Source organism: Ictalurus furcatus, chromosome 13 (assembly GCF_023375685.1).
Source record: "Ictalurus furcatus strain D&B chromosome 13, Billie_1.0, whole genome shotgun sequence".
NCBI lineage: Eukaryota > Metazoa > Chordata > Actinopteri > Siluriformes > Ictaluridae > Ictalurus > Ictalurus furcatus.
Window position 1 is genome coordinate 12,983,600 of NC_071267.1, and position 25,591 is coordinate 13,009,190.

The window sequence follows — 25,591 nt, forward strand, 5'->3', positions numbered from 1 at the left end:
TGTGTTATTTTAAACAAAACGTACTCATCTATAAAGATGAAACGCTCAGAATTAGCTGCAACATGCACCCAAGAAAGAAGAGGTCTGTCTTAACTATATGCATTTCATCTCTGTATTTATAGACCAGTGTTGTTTTTTTGTTTGAGCGGGAATGCATATCATTGGATGCTACTGTAAATACACAGCCATTTGAAAGGTGTGCTGCAATACAGTTGGTTTATAATTTGAAAGCATGTCTGTTCAGATATTTTAGCCAATCATGTTTTCTCCTACTGCAGCATGATACTTAAGAATCCTTGATAACTTCACATGCAGAAAGTAATGGAGTAAAAGTAGTATAGTTTGCTTTTATTTATGTTATGGAATAAAAGCATAAACTCTACAGAAAGTGAAATACTTTTAGTAAAGTACAGTGCTGAACTGGTTCTTAGTATGTACAGTATGTGTGCAAGTGTGGATCTATATTTGTGTGGATATTTCTCCCAAGGACACTACATAGCCACCTGACCATCATACTGATGAGGGTCTTCCCCAAATTGTTGCCATAAAATTGGAAGCACATAAGGGTATGATTTGTATGCTGTAGCAGTACAGTTTGCCTCCAATGGAACTAAGAGGCCCAAAAGTGTTCCACCATGACATTGCTTCTGTGCACAAAGTGTGGAGTGGAGGAAATTTAATGGTCAGGTGTTCACATACTTTTAGTAATAGAATGTATCAGAATGTTGACGGAATCCTTTCCTCAGTAGTGAACAGTATATCAGTAGTCCACTAGGTTCAGGAAGCCCCTGGGGAAGAAAACCATGAGTGATTTTGAATAACAGAAAATATGAACCGTCAGGTAATGCCACAAATGCCTGCTTGAGATTAAACAATTATGTGTACCATAATACATATATTTAGGACAATTACATTTATTTTAAAAAATATAATTAAAGTGATACATCCTTTAAAAAAAAACTATTACTGTTCTTGCCATATACTGAAAGCCAATTAAATAAGCAAACCTAAATGTTTGTGGAACTTCACAAACTTCACGCTCAAATCATAAGAACGTATGCTAACTTGCTCATCAAAAATCTAAATTACATCCAGGCTTCTGTAACACTTCTTTTCTGACTATGTATATTGTTAAAATTGCAATAAAAATAAACTTGAACTGAAATTAAACTGAATAATTATACTGGAAAACCAGAATGTAGATTATAGAAATATGACAGAAGCAGACAATAATTAACTTATAAATAGCACTGTGGCACTCAATGAATGAATAATTTTTTTATTTTTTTTTTAAATAAAAAAGGCTAGGTCCTCTGTCCTCCACCATCATTCACATGTCCTTTCTCATAAATATAATCAATGCATGTATTATTTAAGTGTCAGTGTATCTGCGGTGTTACTAGTCGGATTTGAGCCATCATTTCTGGGTAGCAGCTCAGAACACCACATTGGCCACATTGCACTTTGTATTTACCAACCATTAAGCAAATCTCTGAGAAGACAACAAACAGAATAAACTCATTACAAAACTACTACTCAGGAATTCTTAAGTTGGTCATTTTCTCCTAGACAAGCAAAATATGTACAGAATGGTGATGTATGACTGTATTTTGTCTCCCAGCATCACCTAGGTTTCCCAATATATTCATTAAGCCATCCTATTTTTTCCACTACAGTATTCTGAAGCCCTGTATCTTTTTTCTTGTGCATTTATACAATACAATCAATATGGAGGAATTCCTGAATTTGTCATTCTTGAAAAATTCTGTGAAAATTTTCACAAGCTTTGTTACTGACCAACTTTGTTGTTACCTTTGCCCAAATACGAAGTTGCACATTTAAATCTCTTTTGTTACTCATCACCTTGTTGAAAAGCAAAGTGTTCACAATGCAAAAGAGAACTGCACAGATCAAATAAGGGATATAAAAATTCGCATAATTAAAAAAACAAACAAACAAACAAAAAAACAACAGGAGTTTGCACAAAAAAATAAATGTTAGCCTAAATGTTGTCTTAAAATAAAACCATGTATAAACTCAAAAATAAAACGTCACGCTAAAGCCAACAATGTTAATGCCAGTGCTCATTCTTTTCGGATAAATACCTCCTTAGGAGCCATAATTTTTATTTTTTATTTTTATAGTACTGACTCTGTGACGTTTTCTTTCTTGTTAGCTACATTAGTCTCAAAGCTCCAGTGCAAATGTAAACAAGCAAATCTATGACACTAAATATGATCTTGTTTGGCTGACTATATTTGCTTTAGTATTAAAATAATTATTGACAGAATTATTCCTTTAAAAGCACCCCCAAATATGGCTCCATCGGAGATTGTTATCTTAAACATGGGGGTCTGAACTTCCACAGTGCCTCTCTCAATCAAGCACACGCAGTGTTTCCTCAAGAATAGGTTTCAGCATCAGTGTAACACTTACCTTCGGTTCGAGGGAAATAAAGAAACGGGATCCAGGCTTGGGATAGCTGAACTTGGCTCTTTGTTATTTTCTTTTTGTTTTCGAGAGCTTTTCAGCACTGGGGTACCTCCAAACGTTTAACTCTCAGACACTCAGCACATCGTTTCTCAACCGTTCAGTGAAACACATAACATTCGTTTATTAATCCCACACAGGTGACCCCATTCAACCATCAGCACGCTCCTTCTCCTGGAGCCCGCCTCCTATTCTCCGCTAAACCACGCCCCCGCTGCCACAACTTCCTATAGGGATCAGAAGAAATGGGTAGTTATTGATATGAATTGTCATACAATACATTGTAGATATCCCGTACAATTAAATAGTTTAGTTTAACAAATTTGCTGTGTAGGATGATGCACTCTGCCTGAAGTCAAATTAGTATTAACTGCAGCATCCATCCATTTTCCATACCGCTTATCCTACACAGGGTCACAGGGGAGCCTGGAGCTTATCCCAGGGAACTTGGAGCACAAGGCAGGGGACACCCTGGACGGGGCGCCAACCCATTGCTGGGCACAATCACACACCCTGTCACACACTACAGACAATTTGGAAATGCTAGTCAGCCTACATTGCATATCTTTGGACTGGGGAGGAAACGCCTGAAGCACGGGGAGAATATGCAAGCTCTTTGGACACAAGGCGGAGGCAGCATTCAAACCCAACCCACCCTGGAGGTGTGAGACAAATGTACTAACCTTGCCCTAACCAATGTACTAACCAAGCCACCTTGCCCCCCACCAATTGCATCATAAATACATTTAACACATTCGGAACGTTTTTTTTAACTTCATCAAAACATCGCCTGCGATATCTGTTTTCTAGATACTCCATGGCTTTATTCCTTAGAGTGCAGGGCAACTGACAGTGTCTCATAAGATGCTTCATTTCATTACTGCATATAAATTCCCTTCTACAACGTGTCCAACCCTATCTGCAGGTTTTCATTCCAATCAACCTCTGATTCCACCACTTTAATCAGTTGATCCTTCAATAGACTCCTTTTCAGGGTCGCGGGGGAACCTGGAGCCTATCCCAGGGAGCATCAGGCACAAGGCGGGGTACACCCTGGACAGGGCACCAGTCCATCACAGGACACACTATCACACACACATTCACACACTACGGACACGCTAATCAGCCTACCATGCATGTCTCTGGGGGAGGAAACTAGAGTACCCGGAGGAAACTTCGCTCAGCTGCGGGAATTGAACCCCAACCCTGGGGGTGTGAGGCGAACGTGCTAACCATTAAGTCACAGTGCACCCCGGCTTCTGCTTTGTTAGAATGAAAACCTGTACCTACACCGGGCCTTTCTGGATAAGCTTGGGCAGCACTGACTTAGACACATACTGGCACACCTTTGATTGGCGTCTAACAAAAGTAATTAAATATTGTTGGACTATACCACCTACATTCAAATTGTTGTCACCTTTTTGATATGTAGCAATATATAATTGCTGAACATAAAACGTCACATTTATTAAATGTTATACAACTATTACAATGGGAACTCTGTACTTGTTCTGATAACACTACCCCCAAAATAAGTTTTTTTTTGTTTGTTTATTTTATTATTGTAAGATTAAGTGGCATTTTCTGTGCTAATTTTCTTCAACTCCTCAGCTCCATTCTTGGATTGCATTCTGACTCACTTTTAAGTCACTTCGGAAAAAGAAAACATCTTCCTCATTATTATCATTATTTTCTCTGGAACATAAATTTGCATCCCACAATTCCTGGCACCAGTGAATTTAATATTTAATTCCTTTGGATTCTGTTTGTAATGTTAGAGTTAAAAAAAAAAAATTCTCAGCACTTCTATTGCTCAGTTCCAAAAGATTGTTGAGTAATTATAATTATGCTCTGCATGTAATTATAATCTGTACCTTAAGCAGGTTTAATTCACACATCCAGACAGAATCAGCTGTCATCTTTGTCATGCAGATGAACTTCATGGACTTCCTGGTAAGAAGATACTTACAGTTGGTATAGTGTTATTGAAGTATAATTTCTGACCATCCATAATTATTGTACTTTGAAGAGCTCTTCATCTCATCACTTCTCTGTGTGTTTTGCAGCAAATACAGCGAACTACAAGTTGGTGTCCGTTGGGGAAGATGATGTATTCTTCATATTCAGCAAAACCTATATGTTCCACTGATTTCCCTGCCAGACACCAATCCAGCAGGCTTTTACTTACATTACTTACTTACATTTTATTTCCCAACTTGGTGTTATGAATACTTTTTCTCTGGAAACTGTAAGTACTATTCATTTCAATTCAGTTTTAATTGTGAAGCGATTTTAACAGTGGACATTGTCACAAAGCAGCTTGTACCATTATAAATAATTTTCTTCTATAACTGTGTACTTCACGGTCAAAAAGTGTAATTGTCTAACCAGGTTAGTGTTCACATCAAGTCTATTTTGTTGAAGTTATCAGCTGTTCACTGATGGAGATTTGCGTGCAAAAATGTGCATGGCAATTCTCAGGTAGTCCTGAAGCTGTAGCAATTATAGTTACTACACTGTTAATATGTACATATTTAATTTACATTCAATGTTAATATATTATATTAAGAATATTGTGTAAACTAACATGTGATCCACTAGGAGGCGAACTGACCTAAGTTTCGCCTGCTTTACATGTTGCGTGGCTTTTTCTGGGCTCGTATGTCTATTAATGCCAATATATGAAATTTCTGCAGCTGTTAGAGCTAGCTAGAAGCCAATATAGTGCGATGAATAAGTCATAGTATTATAAATGTACAAGTGAATATCACAGCTTTGGTATATCTGGGAAAGAATATCACATTAAATAATGTAAACATAAGTTCTTTATTAGTAAAGTTTATTTAATAAATTCTTTATTCTAATATTTTGAGATACTGGATTTTTGATTTCTATGAGCTGTAAGCCATAATCATCAAGAGCAAAACAAAAAAAAAGGCTTGAAATACTGAACTTTATGTGTAATGAAGCTAGAATATATGAAAATTCCACTTTTTAAATTAAATTACGGGGGGGGGGGGTGGGGGGGAACGTTTCCACAATATTCTAATTTTTCGAGATGCACCTGTAGTCTTTTATATTGTCAGCACTGTTAGCACTAACATTTTCATGATTGAAGCACATTCAAAGTTATTTAGGCCTTTGACAGATAGCAAACATTTCTTGTTGATTAATTCACATTTTTGATTAAAACTGATGGATTACACAATAATCATGCTCACAGGTTGCCAGATTACTGTAGATTGAAAAACCTCTGTTTGTTTGTTTGTTTGTGTGTGTGTGTGTGTGTGTGTGTGTGTGTGTGTGTGTGTGTGTAAAAATAAATAGTAAGACTAAGTTGTGACTTATTAGTTCAGAAGACTCAATTAACCAATATGCAATATGAAATAAATAAATTGACCTTTATTGTGTCCTTACTGTCACAAATGCTTAAACTGGTTAATCTTTACAGTAGGAATAAATGACAATGATCCGTTTGGGAGCAAAAAGAATCGGTTCTTATTGGTGAACTGACTCGAATGATCTGACCCAATTAATCGGAGTTCTCATCATTAGTGCGTCAACTGGAAATACAAGATATGTTCAAAAAACGTCCATCCATCCATCTATCTTCTATACCGCTTATCCTTCTTCAGGGTCACGGGGAACCTGGAGCCTAACCCAGGGAGCATCGGGCACAAGGCAGGGTACACCCTGGACAGGGTGCCAATCCATCGCAGGGCACAATCACATACACATTCACCTACCCATTCATACACTACGGACACTTTGGATATGCAAATCAGCCTACCATGCATGTCTTTGGACTGGGGGAGGAAACCGGAGTACCCGGAGGAAACCCCCGCAGCACGGGGAGAACATGCAAACTCCACACACAGGGCCACGGTGGGAATCGAAGCTCCCGTGCAAAAAACGTTCAAAAAACGTTTGTATTACAATGTTTGACATGACAGTGTTGATTATATATATATATATATATATATATATATATATATATATATATATATATATATATATATATATAATAATTATTATTATTTATTTTTATTTTTTTTAATGTAAAAAAAAAAATTAAGCATGCGAATTTTTAGAGCGCGGAAAGTGATTGAACAGCTCTGTGCGCGCCTGACCTAACACACTCGGACTCGGAAACACTGAGAAATAATGAGAAATATTCACGGTTCGTTTTTCTTACGCGACTCTTTGTTAATGAAGGTGTGTATTTTGTCCACAGTGATCTTTAATAAATTTGTTATTATGTTAATTTGTGTTACTTAACTCGTGACTCATCTGTTTACAAGTCGTTGTGCTGTTGCTATAGCAACAGTGAATACACCACTAAGCGTGGGTGATCACGCTAATGCTGGGAGGTTTTTTGTTATTACATCGCCGGGAATGTGATACAGGTAGGTTGGTTATGTGTGTTGTCACGTAGCAGGCTACTTTAACATCTTTTTTCTTTCTGCTTGTGAGTATTGTACAATGGTTTATAAAGTAACTTTACAGCAAGACGTTATAAACGTTTTAAAGATATGGCAAGAATATATAGGCCTAATAGACTGTTGATTCGCCACGTTGCCTCAGTTAGTTATTTGTTGAAATGGACCTTAACGTAAAAAATACTTTTTGGACAAACTACTTTAGTCTTAGACACCAGCTGTTTGCCCATTTGTATTTGTACCCAAATTTCATTTACTGTTTAAATCTCAGTTCAATATTTTAACCGGCTTTTAAAAGTAAAACGCTGTTTGTTCCAGCACAGATAAGCATAAAAATAAATACATAATAATTTTTAAATTTTAATTTAATTTTAAAAATAACAATAATTATTTGGACAAATATAAGGGATTCTTCCTCTTTCCTACTTTGTCTCCTATATATATATATATATATATATATATATATATATATATATATATATATATATATATATATATACACACACACATATATATACACACATATATATATGTACATGTATATATGTATATATGTATTTACACACACACACATACACACAGTTTGGAGACACTTGACTGAAATGTTTCTCATGATCTTAAAAATCTTAAATCTTAAAAAAGGTTTTTGTTTAAATGTTTGAAATCGGTGTTGTAGACAACAATATAATTGTGCCAACATATATATTTTTTTTCCTTAGAAAACTAACATTTTATTTACCAAAAAATAAAAAAAATTAAATGGATGACTTGGAGCAAACTATTCTGAAAAGCAGCCAGTAAGTGTCCAGCATAGGTCCTTTAATACTGTTTAAAGAGCATCTCAGGGTGATTAGTCAAGAACTTGAAATATATTTCTTGAAATTCTAGGCAAAAAGGTTGTCTATTTTGAAGATGTTAAAATACTTAATTATTTTGATTTACTTTGGATTTTTATCACAACATGTGACAACACTGAAGAAATGACACTTTGCTACAATGTAAAGTAGTGAGTGTACAGCTTGTGTAACAGTGCAAATTTGCTGTCCCCTCAAAATAACTCAACACACAGCCATTAATGTCTAAACTGCTGGCAACAAAAGTGAGTACACCCCTAAGTGAAAATGTCCATATTGGGCCCAAAGTGTCAATATTTTGTGTGGCCACCATTATTTTCCAGCTCTGCCTTAACCCTCTTGGGCCTGGAGTTCACCAGAGCTTCACAAGTTGCCACTGTAGTCCTCTTCCACTCCTCCATGACGACATCACAGAGCTGGTGGATGTTAGAGACCTTGTGCTCCTCCACCTTCTGTTTGAGGATGCCCCACAGATGCTCAAAAGGGTTTAGGTCTGGAGACATGCTTGGCCAGTCCATCACCTTCACCCTCAGCTTCTTTAGCAAGGCAGTGGTCGTCTTGGAGGTGTGTTTGGGGTCGTTATCATGCTGGAATACTGCATACTGATCATGTTCTGCTTCAGTGTGTCACAGTACATGTTGCCATTCATGGTTCCCTCAATGAACTCTAGCTCCCCAGTGTCGGCAGCACTCATGCAGCCCCAGACCATGACACTCCCACCACCATGCTTGAATGTAGGCAAGACACACTTGTCTTTGTACTCCTCACCTGGCTGCCGCCACACACGCTTGACACCGTCTGAACCAAATAAGTTTATCTTGGTCTCATCAGACCACAGGACATGGTTCCAGTAATCCATGTCATTAGTCTGCTTGTCTTCAGCAAACTGTTTGCGGGCTTTCTTGTGCATCATCTTTAGAAGAGGCTTCCTTCTGGGGTGACAGCCATGCAGACCAATTTGATGCAGTGTGCAGCGTATGGTCTGAGCACTGACAGGCTGACCCCCCACCCCTTCAACCTCTGTAGCAATGCTGGCAGCACTCATACGTCTATTTCCCAAACACAACCTCTGGATATGACACTGAGCATGTGCACTCAACTTCTTTGGTCGACCATGGCGAGGCCTGTTCTGAGTGGAACCTGTCCTGTTAAACCGCTGTATGGTCTTGGCCACTGTGCTGCAGCTCAGTGTCAGGGTCTTGGCAATCTTCTTATAGCCTAGGCCATCTTTATGTAGAGCAACAATTCTTTTTTTCAGATCCTCAGAGAGTTCTTTGCCATGAGGTGCCATGTTGAACTTCCAGTGACCAGTATGAGGGAGTGTGAGAGCGATGACACCAAATTTAACACACCTGCTCCCCATTCACACCTGAGACCTTGTAACACTAACAAGTCACATGACACCAGGGAGGGAAAATGGCTAATTGGGCCCAATTTGGACATTTTCACTTAGGGGTGTACTCACTTTTGTTGCCAGCGGTTTAGACATTAATGGCTGTGTGTTGAGTTATTTTGAGGGGACAGCAAATTTACACTGTTATACAAGCTGTACACTCACTACTTTACATTGTAGCAAAGTGTCATTTCTTCAGTGTTGTCACATGAAAAGATATAATAAAATATTTACAAAAATGTGAGGGGTGTACTCACTTTTGTGAGATACTGTGTGTATATATATATATATATATTCTGTGTTTGTTTTTTATTATGTCTCTCTTGTTACCTGATCATGAGGATTTTGGTATGAGTGTTAACCTTGCACAAACCAAATTAAGTTGTTTATTTTTATCAGGGACTGTGTGCCAGCTCTGAGACATACATGTGGCCCAGTATATATCTCCCCAGGAGTGAAAATAGCAACATGAGCTGATAAACAGGAACAATTGAGTTGTACAGAGAAGTAATTTGCTACGTGCTAGAAAGGCATCTTTCTCCCTGTTCTCAAGCTCCACAGGTAAGTGTGTAATGTTTGATCGATTTAACATTCAGTGTTAGCTTTGGTTATAGACTGTGCAAGGAACTGAGCACCATGTGAATACTTCTATTCACCTAAGTATGATAGGCTTATTGTTAAATAGTTGTAATGTATGTTACCTGTGTTTGTGGCTTTTCCTTCTGTAATAGATGTGGTAATGTATTAGAGAGCTAGGTATAGAAGCAGGTTATACAGGTTTTAAAATGAACCAGAATATTCAGTGGTAATATTACCCCTGTGTTAGGTCAGGTACGCTAAGAGCCAAGGTCAGGGTTATCCAGATCACTGGATCGAAATACAGTTACCTAGCACCCAGGCCTCCCACAGCTTGGTGGGATGTCCCTCGACAACCTCTTGTAACTGTAGTCAACTCTGGCCAAGATGTCTGTGCCTGTTCATGTGCCCCATATTTCTTTCTTTTTTTTTGTGAATAACATTTTTATTGGTTTCCCATAAATAATAACAATCAATTGTGACAGCAACACAATGTATTTTCCTCTGTTCAAGATCACGCTTGTATGACTGCCACTTGTGAAAAAAAGGAAAGAGTAACATATGTTCCTATTTACATTACACAAGTCAAACTAATAACCTAGTTGACTGATTTTTAGGGTTAGGATGTAACATCTAACAGGGTATTTTAATTTCTCAGTCAGAGATAAGACATCATAACATTCTTAACACTTATTTTATTGAACACTTTTTCTGTGTTGCTTTTGGCCTCTAAGCATGGACTCTCCTGTAGAGGGTCCAGAGCCCCAAGACTCTTTTCAATACAAGCCCAATGCAGAGGAGGAGGGAGAGGGCTGGGGCAGTGATGGTCATGTTGAAATCTGTACCTCAAACCTTACAGGAAACAAGAAGAAGAAGAAAAAAAAGAAGAGGTTAGCTGTTTACATTACAGTAGGCTATTGTTTAAGTTGCTGTGTTACAGTGTTACCGGTATAACCATGAGCAGCAGAACAATAATAAGAATGGAAAACCACTGCATATCACTGTCAATGCAATATACAGTAGCTCTTTTACTATGTTTTGAGCAATGCACAGGTCTGTCCCTTTGCCTGCCTCCTTTCTTTCAGATGATTGTGGATCAATCTCACTAACTGTAAATATGAGAGTGGTAAGTTTCACTTCCAGATGTAGGATTAAAATGTATGATTATACATGTTGTTTTCAGAATTTGCTAAGTCTTAGATCATAGCTGCTTACAATGATACCATGACAACTTAAGCTACTGCTTTTTCTCGTTACTGTAAGTGCGTCGTGCTGCCCGCAAATATGGTCTGCGAGAGGCTGGGGAAGGAGAAGACTGGACCTTATTTTGGACTGATTTTTCAGTCTCTTTGGATAGAGTCATGGAAATGAAGCGATATCAGGTATTTACACTTAATCTTTGTCCACTCACTGTCTTATTCGTTTTACTCTACTTTATTTTACTTAACGTTTGATTCCATTGTGCAGAAAATCAACCATTTTCCTGGAATGAATGAGATATGTAGGAAAGACCTCCTTGCAAGAAACCTGAACCGTATGCTGAAGCTCTTTCCAAAAGACTATAGCATCTTTCCCCGCACTTGGTGCCTTCCTGCAGAGTAAGTGTTCTGCGTGCAGTAACGCTATATCCATAATGTCAGTGGACCTAATGCTGGCGTATTCTTATTAGCTAATAACTTTGTCTTTATCTTTTTTACTTATATGGTTCAGTAACAGTGATTTTCAAGCCTACACAAGAGCCAAAAAGCATAAAACCTATATTTGCAAACCAGAGTCAGGTTGCCAAGGTCGTGGTATCTTTCTCAGCAAGTCCAGTAAAGACATACAACCAGGTGAACACATGATTTGCCAGGTGTATATATCCAAGGTAAGACACGCATGGCTATTCAAGGCCAAAATATATTTTTATGCATTTGTCATTCTGCGAATATACACTTGAATCAAACTGCCATTTTCTGATTTTTTAACTTATTATATTTCTTTCCATAGCCATTTATAATAGATGGATTCAAGTTTGACTTGCGCATTTATGTGTTGGTGACTAGCTGTGATCCCTTCCGCATCTTTGTGTACAATGAGGGATTGGCTCGTTTCTGCACCAACCAGTACAGTGAGCCCACCAATAGTTCTATGGTGAGAGGCAGCAGATAACTCAAACCCAATAGAATTGTATAATGTTTGCAAAAATATGATAATATTGAACATGGAAATCCTATTAGCAGTTCTTATTGCACTGTAATAAAAATAAACTATTCACTAATATCAAGCATCAAATATGCCATAATGTTCCATTTGCATTGCTTAAGAAAGTTTCTCTCTGTCACTCCACCCTTTTCCTTGAAGGATGATGTTTGCATGCACCTGACCAACTATGCCATCAACAAGCACAGTGAGAATTTTGTTCATGATGATGACAGGGGAAGCAAACGGTAGTATTTTTTTCGTAAATAAACAGAGACTTTTACATGTACTTAAAATTGTAATTTTTCTTAGTCCTGAAATATTTCTCCTTTTTTTGTTGATAAAAATAATAATTATCTCATAGGAAGCTTTCAGCCTTCAACAAGTATCTGGAGTCCATGAGTTATGACCCACAGAAGGTATGGGCAGATATTGATGATGTGATCATTAAGACCCTCATCTCAGCTCATCCAATACTCAAACACAACTACCACACCTGCTTCCCCAACCATACAACGGGCAATGCCTGCTTTGAGATCCTGGGCTTTGATGTCTTGCTGGACTACCGGCTGAAGCCCTGGCTATTGGAGGTGGACTTTCTATTGAAAGACTTAATTGATATAATAAGTATGAATAATTTGTTCTGGCTCTTGCCATAGTGCTACATTCTCCAGGTCTGTGTGTTTTTTTGTTTGTATCCTTATGTGCATATATGCATTAGTATTTTGACTTTCCCTTACCTGTGTGTAGGTCAATCATTCTCCTAGCTTCACCACAGACTCTCTTTTGGACCATGAGGTGAAGGACAACTTGCTGTATGACACTCTGGTGATGATTAACCTGGGGGCTTGTGATCGCAAGAAGATCACAGAAGAGGAGAAGCGTAGGGTGAAAGAACGACTACAACAGAAACGCTCCAGAGAGTCCAGGTACTTCAGTGTCATTTTGACACACAGCTAATGTGACAGTAAACATTGACAGCAATACATTTGACATATTCACATTCCAAAATTATAGTATCATTAAGAATTGAAAGTCACATTATGACTTTATGTGTCTGTGTTCTTCACTTAGTATGCTGTAACTAGCAAATGGAACTAAAGCATCACGACTATATATACACTCACTGAGCACATTATTGTGAATACTTCCACACCTACTCATTAATGGTATTATCTAATCAGCCAATTGTGTGGCAGCAGTGTAATACATAAAATCATGCAGATACAGACAGCAGCTTCGGGAGTCCGGAAAAGAGTCTGGAAAGATGTGATCTCAGTTATTTTGACTGTGGCATGATTGTTAGTGTCAGACAGGCTGCTTTGTGTATTTCTGTAACTGTTGATCTCCTGAGATTTTCACACACAATAGTCTCTAGAGTTTACACATAATGTTGCAGTAAAGAAAAAGCATCCAGTGAGCAGCAGTTCTGTGGACGGAAATGCTTTGTTGATGAGTGAGGTAGATGGAGAATGGCCAGAATAGTTTGAACTGATTGAAAGGCTACAGTAACTCAGATAACCACTATTGTACAATTGGGGTGAGCAGAAAAGCAAAATGCAGAATGCACAACACATCAAACCTTGAGGCAGATGGGCTACAACAGCAGAAGACCACATTGGGTTTGACTTCTGGCAGCCAAGAACAGAAAGCCAAGGCTGCAGTGGGCACAGGTTCACCAAAACTGGACAGTTGAACACTCGATTTCTGTTGAGGTACACAGATGTAGGGTCAGATTTTGCCAACAACATTAATCCATGGACCCAACCTGACCCAACCTGTGTCAACAGTCCAGGTTGGTGGAGGTGGTATAATGATGTGGGGAATGTTTTCTTGGCACACTTTGGGCCTGTTAATACTAGTAAATCATCACATGAATGCTGCAGCCTATGTTAGTATTGTTGCTGACCATCTGCATTCCTTCATGGCCAAAATTTACCATCTTCTAATGGCTACTTCCAGCATGATAATGCACCATGTCACAAAGCAAAAGTCATCTCAAACTGGTTTCATGAACATGAGTACACTGTTCTTCAGTGGTCTTCCGAGTCACTGGATCCACACTGAATCCAGTAGAACACCTTTGGGATGTGGTAGAACGGGAGATTTGCAGCATGAAAGTGCACCTGAAAAATCTGCAGGAATTGCATGATGCAATCATGTCAACATGGACCAGAATCTCAAAGGAATGTTTCCAACATCTTGTAGAATCCATGCAATAACAAATTGAGGCTGTTCAGAGTGCAAAAAGTGCTCTGTGAGTGTATTTCTCTTATATTTACTTAGTCTCTGTGTAGCTACTAGTCTGTTTTGTGATCAGGAATGAGGAATTTCGGCAGGCCCAGGCTGCCAGTATGGAGCAGATGCAGAGATATGAAGCCAATCACCTTGGGGGATTCCGTCTAATCTACCCCACAGAGGGAGGAGAGAAATATGAGAAATATTTTAAACACAGCAGCTCTCTGTTCCAGGAGACTGCAGCCTCTAAAGCAAGGGAGGAGTGTTCTAGGTCAGTATTAATGCATTTACATTTCTTCACAAAATAGATGAAGCCTTTTTAGGAAGAGTAAGATATGAAATGTCAGTGTTGACTTACTGTGTGTGTGTGTGTGTGTGTGTGTGTGCATATGTGTGTGCGTGTGTGTGTGTACGTGCGCATGTACATCTAGGCAGCAGTTGCAGGATCTGCGTCTGAAGCAGGAGCAGAAAGAACGAAAGTATAAAGGAAATCACAAAGATCTACAAGGAGAATCTGCAGGAGAAAGAGCCAAACCATGCAAAGAGCAAACTCACCACAAACACTCCAAACTAAGCTCGGAACAAGAAGTGAGCCATCTTTTATCATGCTATTCTGTTTGCTTATCTGTAAAAACTATTTTAATTAGTACATAGTAGGTACTTTTTTTTTATTATTTAAGTTTGATGATTAGAATAATTCAAGGCATTTTCCAAGTGTTACATTGATCGGCCACTAGACAGGGTACAAAATGTTGTGATAGATGAGCATGTCTCATTGAAGAGCAAAAGCAATGAATAAAATGAATGAATTAGTGTTTGTTATTTGAATGTTATTTTCATTGTTTCAAATAATTAAAATGTATATTTCATATGAGATAAAGTTTTAAAACTTTCAAGTTTAACCATAGTTGCTATCCTATCAATTCTTGGATTTTGTATAGCCACAGGCCATGCCCCCTATTCCAACTTCAGCGGGAAGGACGTCCTTGTTTTTGGATGTGACAAAAGAAGAGGAAGTGGAGGAGGCAGAACGAGTTAATGCACTCCTCCAACGAAAAAAGTTGCTTTGGGACTTGGGTGTGGTTGATCAGGTTTATCAGTTGTTAAACAATGCCCAGTCACAGCCTGATCCCACCAAGCACCCACCTGAACAAGTGAATGTGTCTTTAAACAGCACACATGACAGTATCAACAAGGTATGAGAACATCAGAAAGGTATAATCCTGAATATCAGTGGAAGTATTCTAGACAGAAAAATGCCTGGACCCAGGTAGAAAACTGTACTTGGCACTAAAAAATCATAAAAATCATACGTTTTAGATTATTATATTAGGGGCCAAGTACCGCAGGTGCCAAGGCACCTACTGTGTCCATTTGTTGTCTTTGTTATTGTTCTTCTTCCGCTTTTGAGTCTATGGCAGCCCATAGAACTACTTGTGGGAAAGTTATGAAATTTGGCACACAGATAGAGGATAGTTGCAACATTAAGCATAGTAATTTGGGGTCTATATCTGAAATCCTTTAGTGCCACTAACTGCTCAAATTACGACTTATGTTTATGCTAATAACTTTTGAACCATAAGGCCTAGAAACTAATTTTTCCCCTGATTCCTTGGCTCAAGAGGATTTGAATGCATAATGACATTATTTTCTGTCATAAAAATTTCTGAACTCGACCTAGACGGTTTGTCCAATTTTCACCAAAAAATGGCTCAGATCATCTTGAGAACATGGTGGCAAAAAGTTATTAAAAGATTTTTGAAAGACCAAACCGTTCTTGATTGGTTTACAAAACTCGGTATGTGTCTTGGTATGATGTCCTGAAGGTATTCAAAAAGTTTCGGGACAGTGCCACCTTGCGGTCATAAGATAGAATTTTTAAAACTGCTAATAACATTTGCTTGTTGTCATGATATTGACAAAACAATTGATATTGACTTGATAGATTCCTTGGGTCATGTCGAGAACAGTGATACCAATTATGGTCAGCCAAACTTGAAATTTGTAAGCCTACTTTTTCTGAGCTCCTCCTAGAACAATGTTATGATTTTCACCAAAATTAGCTAAGAACATTGTGAGACCATGCTGGCAAAAAGTTATTAATACATTTTTGATAAACCAAACCATTTTCGATTAACACACAAACAAATTCAACAGCGAGCACTCCAAATGGACATGAGACTATATCCCCTTAACGCTTTAGCGTAGTCAGACCAAACGTAATATAAGTCATTGGCATCATCACTTGAGGGTAGCTGCATGTTTGGTGAAACACCACCTTGTGGTCAAAAATTATATGATCGATCCCTTGCATCATGCTAAGATCTGTGATAACAATTATGAACTTGACTGTCCATGATTTTGAAATGTTTGAAAACCTACTTCTTTGAACTCCTCTAAGACTGGTTGTCTGATTTTTACGAATTCACCTTGATTCGCCTAACGGTTCTCAAATGGTGGGAAAACAAATTTGACTTTGATGACCAAAATGGACGTGAGGCTATATCTCCATAACACTTTAACATATTCAGACCAAACTTAGTATATGTCATAGTCACCATGACTTGAAGGTACCTGCACAGAACAGCGCCACCTAGTGCTCACAAGCTGTGAAAAAAAGCATATTTTTGCTTATAACTTCCAAGCCGTTTCTCATAAAATCACCATGTTTGTCCAATTTACTATTGTACCAATTACTATTATTACTGCTGTTGCTGATACTAGTAATAGTAGTAGTATGTATATTTTTGCTGTAGCTAAGAAAACATTATGTGACATAATGTGACACTGTTGTGCTTTCATCTATTTATCCAGTTGGGTACTCTGACAGAGCTTTGGAGGCATAAACTACCATGTACTGTTAGACAGGGTAGAGTTCCTCCAGGAGACAAGCCATGCCTGCAGTATTTGCACTCTAACCTCATGCAGCATTGCACACCACTGAATTTACGTGATTGGAGGCCTTCACGGCCCATACTGAGCGAGCCAACCAGCTTCCAACATATTGACCTGGAAACAACGACAGCATCAAATGTTGAGCAGCAAGCACTTCCAGATCACAGGAAGGCTGCTAGTGCACATTGGGTACCTTGGACAAGTAAGCAAATTTAAACTGATAGCACCCTGCTTCTGGGCTCCTTTAGGTCTGTTAGCATGCATTTTGAATGTTTTGCCCATACAATTTAAATTGAAATGTAACTTTACCCTTATATGTAAACATTTAATTTTACTCTCTCTGCCAGTTAATAGCCCTCTTGCCAGACAGGGCAGTATTAGATCATGCCTTCTGGAGTCAAGGAACCGGGCTTCAATAATGACTATGCAACAGCTGGCTTCGAGGCGACTGTGTTGTGATCCCATGTCCTCTGACTGTAAAGCCTTGCAGAATCTGTTCATTGTCTCCACTTCAGCTCCTCTGCTCCCACGTCCAGGTCCCTCTTACACTCTCCACAAAGGCCACTGCAAAAACTCTCAACAATGACACAGCAACTGATGTGGGATACCCTCTTGCTCAACAACCCAGTCTAGGGTTCTCTCTGTGCAGTATTTTAATTCCCAGTCAGTATGTATATGAAATACAAATATATTTTAGTGCACCTGAGAGCCTGGGATTTTCTTTGTTCAGGTATTGTGTACTTGTTTTTGGAGTATAAGATGGCCTGGTTATAAGTGACATATTTATTTTTTATGAATATTTTTGTTTAAAATATTATATTTTATATTACATTATATTTTAATAGAATATAAATCAATTATAGGTGATCCATCATATGTTCTGAACCAGAAAGCAAAGAAAATATTTAAAAACAGTTATTTGCTTGCAAAATTTTCTGAGTTGAATTGTGGGCAACTAATTTTCTGTTGTGTTTATCTATTTTTTTTGTTATAAAAGTACAAGTCACCTAACAAAAGTCTTAGTAGTGACACTCAGTGTAATCAAATAACATTAAGGTTCTTCCGAGCGATGCCATCTGGTTGCCATTAATGGACCTTTTGCCATATTTGTTGGTGGCACTAACAAAATCTCACTCTAAATTTCACCAATATGTGATAGGAACTTTTTGTTAGAAAGTGATAATTCAGTTTATTGTGGCAGCAGCAGCAGCAGCAACAACAACAGCAAAAAGTTAAAGATATGGTCCAAAATCTTCTTTAGGGAACTAAAAATTTGGAATTGCAGTTAAGAAAATGACACAAAATAAGAAAAGACAATCAGTAATAAATAAATAAATAAATAAATAAATAAATAAGTGAAATATATGAAATGTAATATCCTACGTTATAAAACCTAGAACATGACACAGCACATTTCAGGTATTCTGAGACAACTCTATAAAATCTCTTACAATTAAGAAAAGATGTATTTTTGTGACACAACATCATGGTGATATAAGCTTATTGGATATTTTTTCCCCCAAATAAACAAAAAAAAGTTTTTTTTGTTTTTTTTATAAAGATACTGCTTTGTCAAATCTTACTTAATATTAAAAGTCTCCGGTTTCTTTCTATTATCTAAATATATCTATTACTATTCAGTAGCCTAGATTGTGGTTTATTTGAATTAATTGTAGTTTAAGAAGCCAAAGTAAGAATTAAAGCACCACTGACATTAGAAGACGTAGATGAAATAAAATTTTCCAAAAAAATTAGGCAGATATGGGATTTTTAGACCTAGTACCTAAATTTCGCAGAATTACAGATGCAGCGGAATATAGCTGATCATTTCAACCGTCATGTAATAAGTAGACTTGAAGATTTTAGAAAGCGATAATCTGTGTTGGATGAAAGTTTTGGATTAATGACAGAAAATATTGGAGAAGTCGAAAAAGATTCCCCAGGTTACCAGAGTTTAGTTTATCTTTTGTTTGTGAGTTGTGATATAGGCCTTTTTTATGCACCCGTGTTAGTTCACTGCATGCTTAACCATCTGAAGCATGATTTTATCGTAAACTATACACGTAGCCTACAGCTTAAATGTGGTACAGCGAACTATGAAATATTTCGTTTTAGGGTATGCTGCAGAACAATAGCTTTCCTTAATCTATACCAGAAATTAGATTACATGTGAGAAGACCACGCGTTGCTTATGAACCTACCTATCGTTGAGTTAATTCCTATTTTATTGATAAATGCTTTGAAGCACTACCGACACGTCTTTTTTAATTTGGTGAAAATGAAAATAATATTATTGTGCACCCACCGTGCACGGAAGGGCACACCCGTAAAATCATCCCAAAAGCCCAGTGCAAAAACATGAGTGTATATCTACAAATGGGTTTTAGATTTCCCCGTGGTGCCATGTACAGATCCTTCAGACCCACACTTCATGTCCCTCTGCTGAGCTTGTAGCCTAAGCCCTTTTCATCATCTTTCTGAATTGTGATTGTCTGACTAATGTGGACAGTATATTGTAGGCTACTGAAATAGGGCTATATCAAGATTTCTTTAGGATTAAAATATTAATGAACCAAATTTAAAATACATTAATAATAATAATAATAATAATAATAATAATAATAATAATAATAATGTTAACGAAATTATCCTATTAGGCCATATTTTTCATACTAACAAACCCAAAACCCCGTAGGCTACGTATCAAATACACTATACACATATTTTGGAAACCTCTGTTTAGACATAAATTAATAATAATAATAATAATAATAATAATAATAATAATAATAATCTAAAGAATAAGTCTATATACATAAAACCACCAAACAAGCAAATCTCTTTTGATACTTGTTTAGCTATAAGACAGCTTTTCAAATATGCTTCCTGTAGCCTACAACACTAAATAATCGTTCTAAAAGTGCACACGTACAAGAGTTTCTCTAAATCGGTTTGCTCACTTGTAGCAAAACATTAAGATATAAATAAATAAGTAATATTTAGCACATTTAAATGATTTACTATTATTTTAAAAATACGTGGATAATCTAGCATATTATCTGGTAATTTGGTGCTGAAAATGTATCACGTGCATGTGTGTGCGAATTTCCAGCTGTTATATGTGACAATCACTTTTCATACTAAATTGGTGTCTTTAAAGATCAGTTACTATTTAACCTTTTTAAGTTCAAACTAAAATTAGCAGTTAATAATAATAATAATAATAATAATAATAATAATAATAATAATAATAATTCACACATTTGCAGGGAAAAGACAGAGAGAGCTTAGATTCTCTTACTGAATGTCATACATTAGATGAAATCATGGACAGCAGGGAGCATTCAAAATCCATTCAAATAAATGGCTACATGAGAAATTGATCTAAAGATGCCGTCTACCCTTTCAGCAGACTAAAAAACACATTTGAAAACTTTTTTTACTCGCTGACCGCATCAGAAGGAGAGGCCGAGTGAGTAATTCACCTTACGGACACTGTCAGAATAAACACAGCTTAGTAAAAAATTGTAGCCTAGTGACTGAGAAAGAGCACAGGCTGTGAAACCTATTTTCTTGTCAGAATAGAATCATGTGGAAATGTGGAGTCGGTAGCCTAAAGACATTATTACCTATTCCCAGGTCAGCTATTGATGAAATTAGCTGGTTTAGGAGAGACTTAAAATTTCAGCTTCCAGTCTCGATAATAACCTGGAACCACTAAAGATGATAAAAGAACAAACTAGATTAAAAAAAATTATTGGCACTAGAAAGACTTTTTTGGCAACCTCTTTCACAAGTGCTGGCTATACCCAAAAACGAAACAGAAAAAACGGAGCAAAAATGGAATACAAACGGGAGCAAAATACCAGTTAACAGACGGTACATCGACAGATGGCATGGAGTTGTGTCAAGGCGTTTGATCACTGTTGCGTGGATCTAAAATATATACTACCTGCTTCCTACTTTATAACTATTAAATGGTCGTGGTTGGAATACAGACCCACTTTTCTTTCTTTCTTGTGAAACGCGGAAAAAATCCAAATGAATACGAGAACAATGTACAAAATATGTCGAAAAGCTTCGTAATCCATAGTGAACTCGTTGTGAGTTTCCTTTCGCCCTATTGAATGCACTACCAGTTCTCATCGCATAGCGGCAGCGTTGATCTAAATTCATGTTCAGAGACAAACCATCTTTCCTGAGGAAAATTTATTCAATTGATTATTTGAATACAATACAATTGAAGACAGCAAATGAACATCAAATTAAATCTAATTTTCTTCTTTGTATAACAGTACAGCACAACAGTAACTCACTCCATATGTCACGTGAAAAGCACTGAATTTTATGCTAACTGGGACTATTATTTACGTTGTTGGGATACTGGTATTTTGTTCAGCTGTTTTGTTTACCAAACAGCGTAATAACCAATAACTGAGCAAAATTGTGCATATGATGAGCTTTATACCAAACATAGGGATATCGTAATTTATTAGTTCTATTAGTGAACAGAATATATAATGACATAATCTGTGTCGGCAAACCTAACCATGATTGGTTTAAAACCATTCTGGTTTTAAAGGTTTCCTGATGAAACCTGTCTTGGTTGAAACTGAAGTTCGTATGATCAGTGTTGAAAATACTTTTCAATGTAGGCTTCAAGGGTCTGAAAGCCTACATGAAAGTTTACATCAATAGGCCCTTATGTCACGATTGTATCTGTTACTTGCATGGAGTAAATTTGCAACTCCATGACTAGCCTCAATATTTTATCTCTTTAAGCCAGACGAGAGCATATCTATAGACTAAAAACGGCTTTGTGGATAGACTATGAATTTTGTATGTGTCGTATGAGCCTTCGCCACTGAAATCGTTTTCCAGCAGTGTCATCCCTCCCTCTACCTCCCCTCTGCCCACACATCACCAACTCCTTCTCTCCTTTTCCATTTTCTCCCTGTTCACTCTGCTAACATCAGCGCGCTGTTGTCTGTTTGGAAATGACTGGGCCAATGAAAAAGGAGTCAGTGAGACTGAAAATGCAAATTTTTTTTGCAGAGCTCTGCAGGAGGGAAGAAAACCACTATTTTATGAAACCGCATCACTAAAAATGCTATTTGATTACACTCGCGGGGAAATTTGTTCAGAAGCGGCTGCGTGAATATTTACAGTATAGTAGTCAACATTTGCGCATATATGTAAGCAAGACTGTATGGCTTAAGACATTCCGAAACCAGGGCTGGTTTAACCTAATTTTTCATAGAGCTATTACAAGAAAGTTGATGAAAAGAAGAAAAAATGAGTTCATATTTCGTTAATTCTCTCTTTAGCAAATTCAAAGGAAGCGACGCCCTGCGTCCAAACTACTACGAGTGTTCTGGGTACACACAGGAGCTTGCAGGCAGACCGTCTGTGTTGTACGGACACAGCACAGCATCTACATTTCAACACACAGCCCAGCTTCCGGAGTTTTATCACCACGGAGCCTCTACGTTCTCCCACGCACCGTACCAGCACAGCCAATATCACGGAGAGCCAGCAGCAAACCTTTTTGCACAGGACGCCTTACAGAGACAGACTTTTTTCGGCACACAAGATACGGATTTAGCCCAATTTGGGGACTACAGTGTAAAAGCAAACTACATCAGTGATGATTTGGAGAACGCAGAAACGTGCCCAACACAGCTTTTTCCATGGATGCGACCACAAGGTGAGCTGATACCGCTGGAAACCCCCATTCTCTTTTGACAGCACTTTAGAACAGTTGTAGGCCTGCTTATTACCCCCAATTAGACCTTTTATGACAGGCGAATTAGGCAATAACACCCATCTGGACAGAGCGTCAGCTTTCCCACATTTTGGTACGCAAAGCAAAGAAATAAGCGGTCACAGTGAACATGTTTTAGATATTTTAGTATATTTTAGTTCAGATCTAGTCTTATAGCCTACTTCATTGTGTGCTTTCTTTTATTCTATAGCTACCGGCCGAAGGCGGGGCAGACAGACGTACAGCCGCTACCAGACGCTCGAGCTGGAGAAGGAGTTCCTGTTTAATCCGTACCTGAACCGCAAGCGGCGCGTGGAGGTGTCGCGAGCGCTCTGCCTGACCGAGCGCCAGGTGAAGATCTGGTTTCAGAACCGGCGCATGAAGTGGAAGAAAGAGAACAACAAGGACAAGTTCCCGAGCAGCAGGGCTGAGCAGGAGCAGATTGAGAGGCAGAGATGTGAATGCGTCGATGATTCAGGAAAACGTACGTCAGAAGTGGCGGACTCCGAGGACGCGTAACTCCGTGAATTACAGATCGAGCTCCGATTAGTTTCGTAACATTTCTGTAGTCAGCTGAAATGATATAAGAATGTGATGTAAGCACTTGATCTCTTATTAAGCCTTGTCTAACAAAACGAGGTACACCTTTATCATTGCCAGTAATAGTATTATAATAAAAATAAATAAATAAATAAATAATAACAAGAAATAATAATAATAATAATAAAAATAATAATAATAATGATTTTGTTATTAATAATAGATCAATTAAAATGTGGATATATGCCTATTTCATTCATCGTTCTTACCTCAGAAGTGCCAAGCGTTGATAGTTGGCAGTTGTATGTGTGTGTGTGTGTGTGTGTGTGTGTGTGTGTGTGTGTGTGTGTGTGTGTGTGTGTGTGTGTGTGTGTGTGTGTGTTCGCTCTCTGTGGTATGGGGAAGTAAGCCCATGTCTTACTACAGCTACCATGATCTCAGTTCCGTCTATTATGTCGATTGTTACTATAAAGATTGTTCAAGAACTGCGCTGATACCCGTTCAACTACTGCACGACTTTTACTTCAAATTAACACTTCAATTTAATTTATATTAATTTATATTAATTGTAGCTATTTTATTGAATATAATCAGGGGATACATGAGTGCAGTTACTGCAGTACTATAGGCTACCTAATACGCACTTGTGATTACTGACTGATGAGAATAATGATTAATCAGGCTTATCATATGTCATAAACACTACCTATAAGTAACTCAGTTCACTGGATCAGTCCATTACAAGGCAAACGCAATGCGTGACCTAGTTTAAATATTCCATACCATGCTGGATATTGTCCTACATATAAATATATGCGAGAACACTTGATTGTTGTCTTATTGTCTTTTTTATTGTTTGTGGTTGGAGTTGTTTGTGTAAAAAAAAGTACAATAAAGATTCCTTTATGTTCACTGTTACCATTTTTGTAATAGCTTGCTCGTTTCCGGATGTAATAAAAAAGTGTTTAAAATGTATATATAAATACCCTTTATTACTCTCTCTCTCTCTCTCTCTCTCTGTATATATATATATATATATATATATATATATATATATATATATATATATATATATATATATATATATATTACAATATTACAATTTGCAACTTTTGAGTTATTATTTAGGCCCACAGTTTAGCTTCTCGGCTGAAATAAAACTGGGAATTACTGGAAACAGCTAAGGTGTGAAAGCGATGAAAACGCAAACTATTCATTTTAATATTAAACCTTAGTCATTATGGATTATTATGTGGTATGAAAACTGTTAATGACTCTTATTTATAAATTGTTACAGTTCCAACTCTACCCATAGGTTTTACACTTTTAAACATTATATTTAAATTGACAGCTTTTAGTCCTTATCCTTATCCCAAGCGACTTACACATGTGCCTATGTGCCTTTAGTCTACTTCAGAATATATCCTCATGCTAGTACACATACAGTAGAACAGGGTCTAAGAATACAATGAAGCCAAAATCCTAAAACTTAAACTTAAACCCTAATTTGATCCTATTTTCTTTAAGAGCGTTTTTGCAGGACATTCTAATAGACAATAGGAAGGATTTAACTTCCTTTAAGTGCAAAGCTCAAGTGTTCCAGTAAACATTCGGCTTATATGCAAGGCTGCGAGAGAACAGTGTAGATACAGAAACACAAACACAACAAAAACATAACACACGAAAGCCTGCTTAAAATAGTTTTCATTTGAATGTATTTATCTGCATATCAACAACGGATGCGAGAAGCAACATTAGTTTAATCTCAATTTGCCCACTAAGAAATACAAGTAGCTATCACAGAAACCCAAAACAAAACACGAGCATTACGTGGGAAAGTTGATATTTTGTCGTCACAATAATTAAATTTATTTATAATTCACTTAATATATGATATGTAATTATGTTCATATAACAATGACAGCAACATAATCATCATCATCATCATCATCAACAACAACAACAACAACAACAACAATTCATTATTATTGCTGTTGGTTTATAGAAAAGTTTTATTATTATATTTGAATGAGAAAGCAAAACTCAACATAAATATAATTGTATAAAATAGAAGGTTAACCTCTAAACTATATAACATGCTTTCTAAAATGCCCTGCAAACATATAATTTGACTGAAATTTAATAAGCGCTATAACATTTAAAAATATTACAAAATCTGTTACACGGATACTCCTTTCTGAATAAATAAGCCTTTGTATAT

General features: G+C 37.3%; 2 protein-coding genes across 4 annotated transcripts; both read left to right on the forward strand.

The window, feature by feature from the left end:
* Window positions 1–6,765: 6,765 nt before the first annotated feature.
* On the forward strand, window positions 6,766–17,767 carry ttll6 (tubulin tyrosine ligase-like family, member 6). Of its 3 annotated transcripts, XM_053640515.1 has the most exons (16): window positions 6,766–6,896; window positions 9,576–9,737; window positions 10,487–10,641; window positions 10,840–10,878; window positions 11,016–11,134; window positions 11,220–11,350; window positions 11,463–11,619; window positions 11,742–11,885; window positions 12,096–12,181; window positions 12,298–12,523; window positions 12,684–12,862; window positions 14,254–14,442; window positions 14,603–14,759; window positions 15,113–15,367; window positions 16,986–17,268; window positions 17,414–17,767. In XM_053640515.1, exons 3-16 carry the CDS (start codon window positions 10,488–10,490, stop codon window positions 17,650–17,652), a joined length of 2,358 nt encoding a protein of 785 aa, XP_053496490.1. In that variant the 5' UTR covers window positions 6,766–6,896; window positions 9,576–9,737; window position 10,487; the 3' UTR covers window positions 17,653–17,767. The 3 variants fall into 3 exon arrangements, with proteins under 3 accessions (XP_053496490.1, XP_053496492.1, XP_053496491.1); XM_053640517.1 differs by lacking the exons at window positions 6,766–6,896; window positions 9,576–9,737 and having other exon boundaries at window positions 10,526–10,642; window positions 10,806–10,878; XM_053640516.1 differs by lacking the exons at window positions 6,766–6,896; window positions 9,576–9,737 and having other exon boundaries at window positions 10,526–10,642; window positions 10,838–10,878.
* Window positions 17,768–21,414: 3,647 nt separating this feature from the next.
* Window positions 21,415–24,312, forward strand: hoxb8b (homeobox B8b). Its single transcript, XM_053639641.1, has 2 exons — window positions 21,415–22,773; window positions 23,042–24,312. The coding sequence occupies exons 1-2, from the start codon at window positions 22,362–22,364 to the stop codon at window positions 23,347–23,349; spliced, it is 720 nt and encodes a 239-aa protein (XP_053495616.1). The 5' UTR covers window positions 21,415–22,361; the 3' UTR covers window positions 23,350–24,312.
* Window positions 24,313–25,591: the final 1,279 nt, after the last annotated feature.

Bases quoted from the DNA above. Each gene is read 5' to 3' on its own strand.
- ttll6 (XM_053640515.1), top strand. From the start codon at position 10,488: ATGGACTCTCCTGTAGAGGGTCCAGAGCCCCAAGACTCTTTTCAATAC. The intron at 12,182-12,297 runs GTAGTATTTTTT...ATTATCTCATAG, and splicing joins GATGACAGGGGAAGCAAACG to GAAGCTTTCAGCCTTCAACA. The intron at 14,760-15,112 runs GTGAGCCATCTT...GATTTTGTATAG, and splicing joins AACTAAGCTCGGAACAAGAA to CCACAGGCCATGCCCCCTAT.
- hoxb8b (XM_053639641.1), top strand. From the start codon at position 22,362: ATGAGTTCATATTTCGTTAATTCTCTCTTTAGCAAATTCAAAGGAAGC. The intron at 22,774-23,041 runs GTGAGCTGATAC...TTTATTCTATAG, and splicing joins TCCATGGATGCGACCACAAG to CTACCGGCCGAAGGCGGGGC.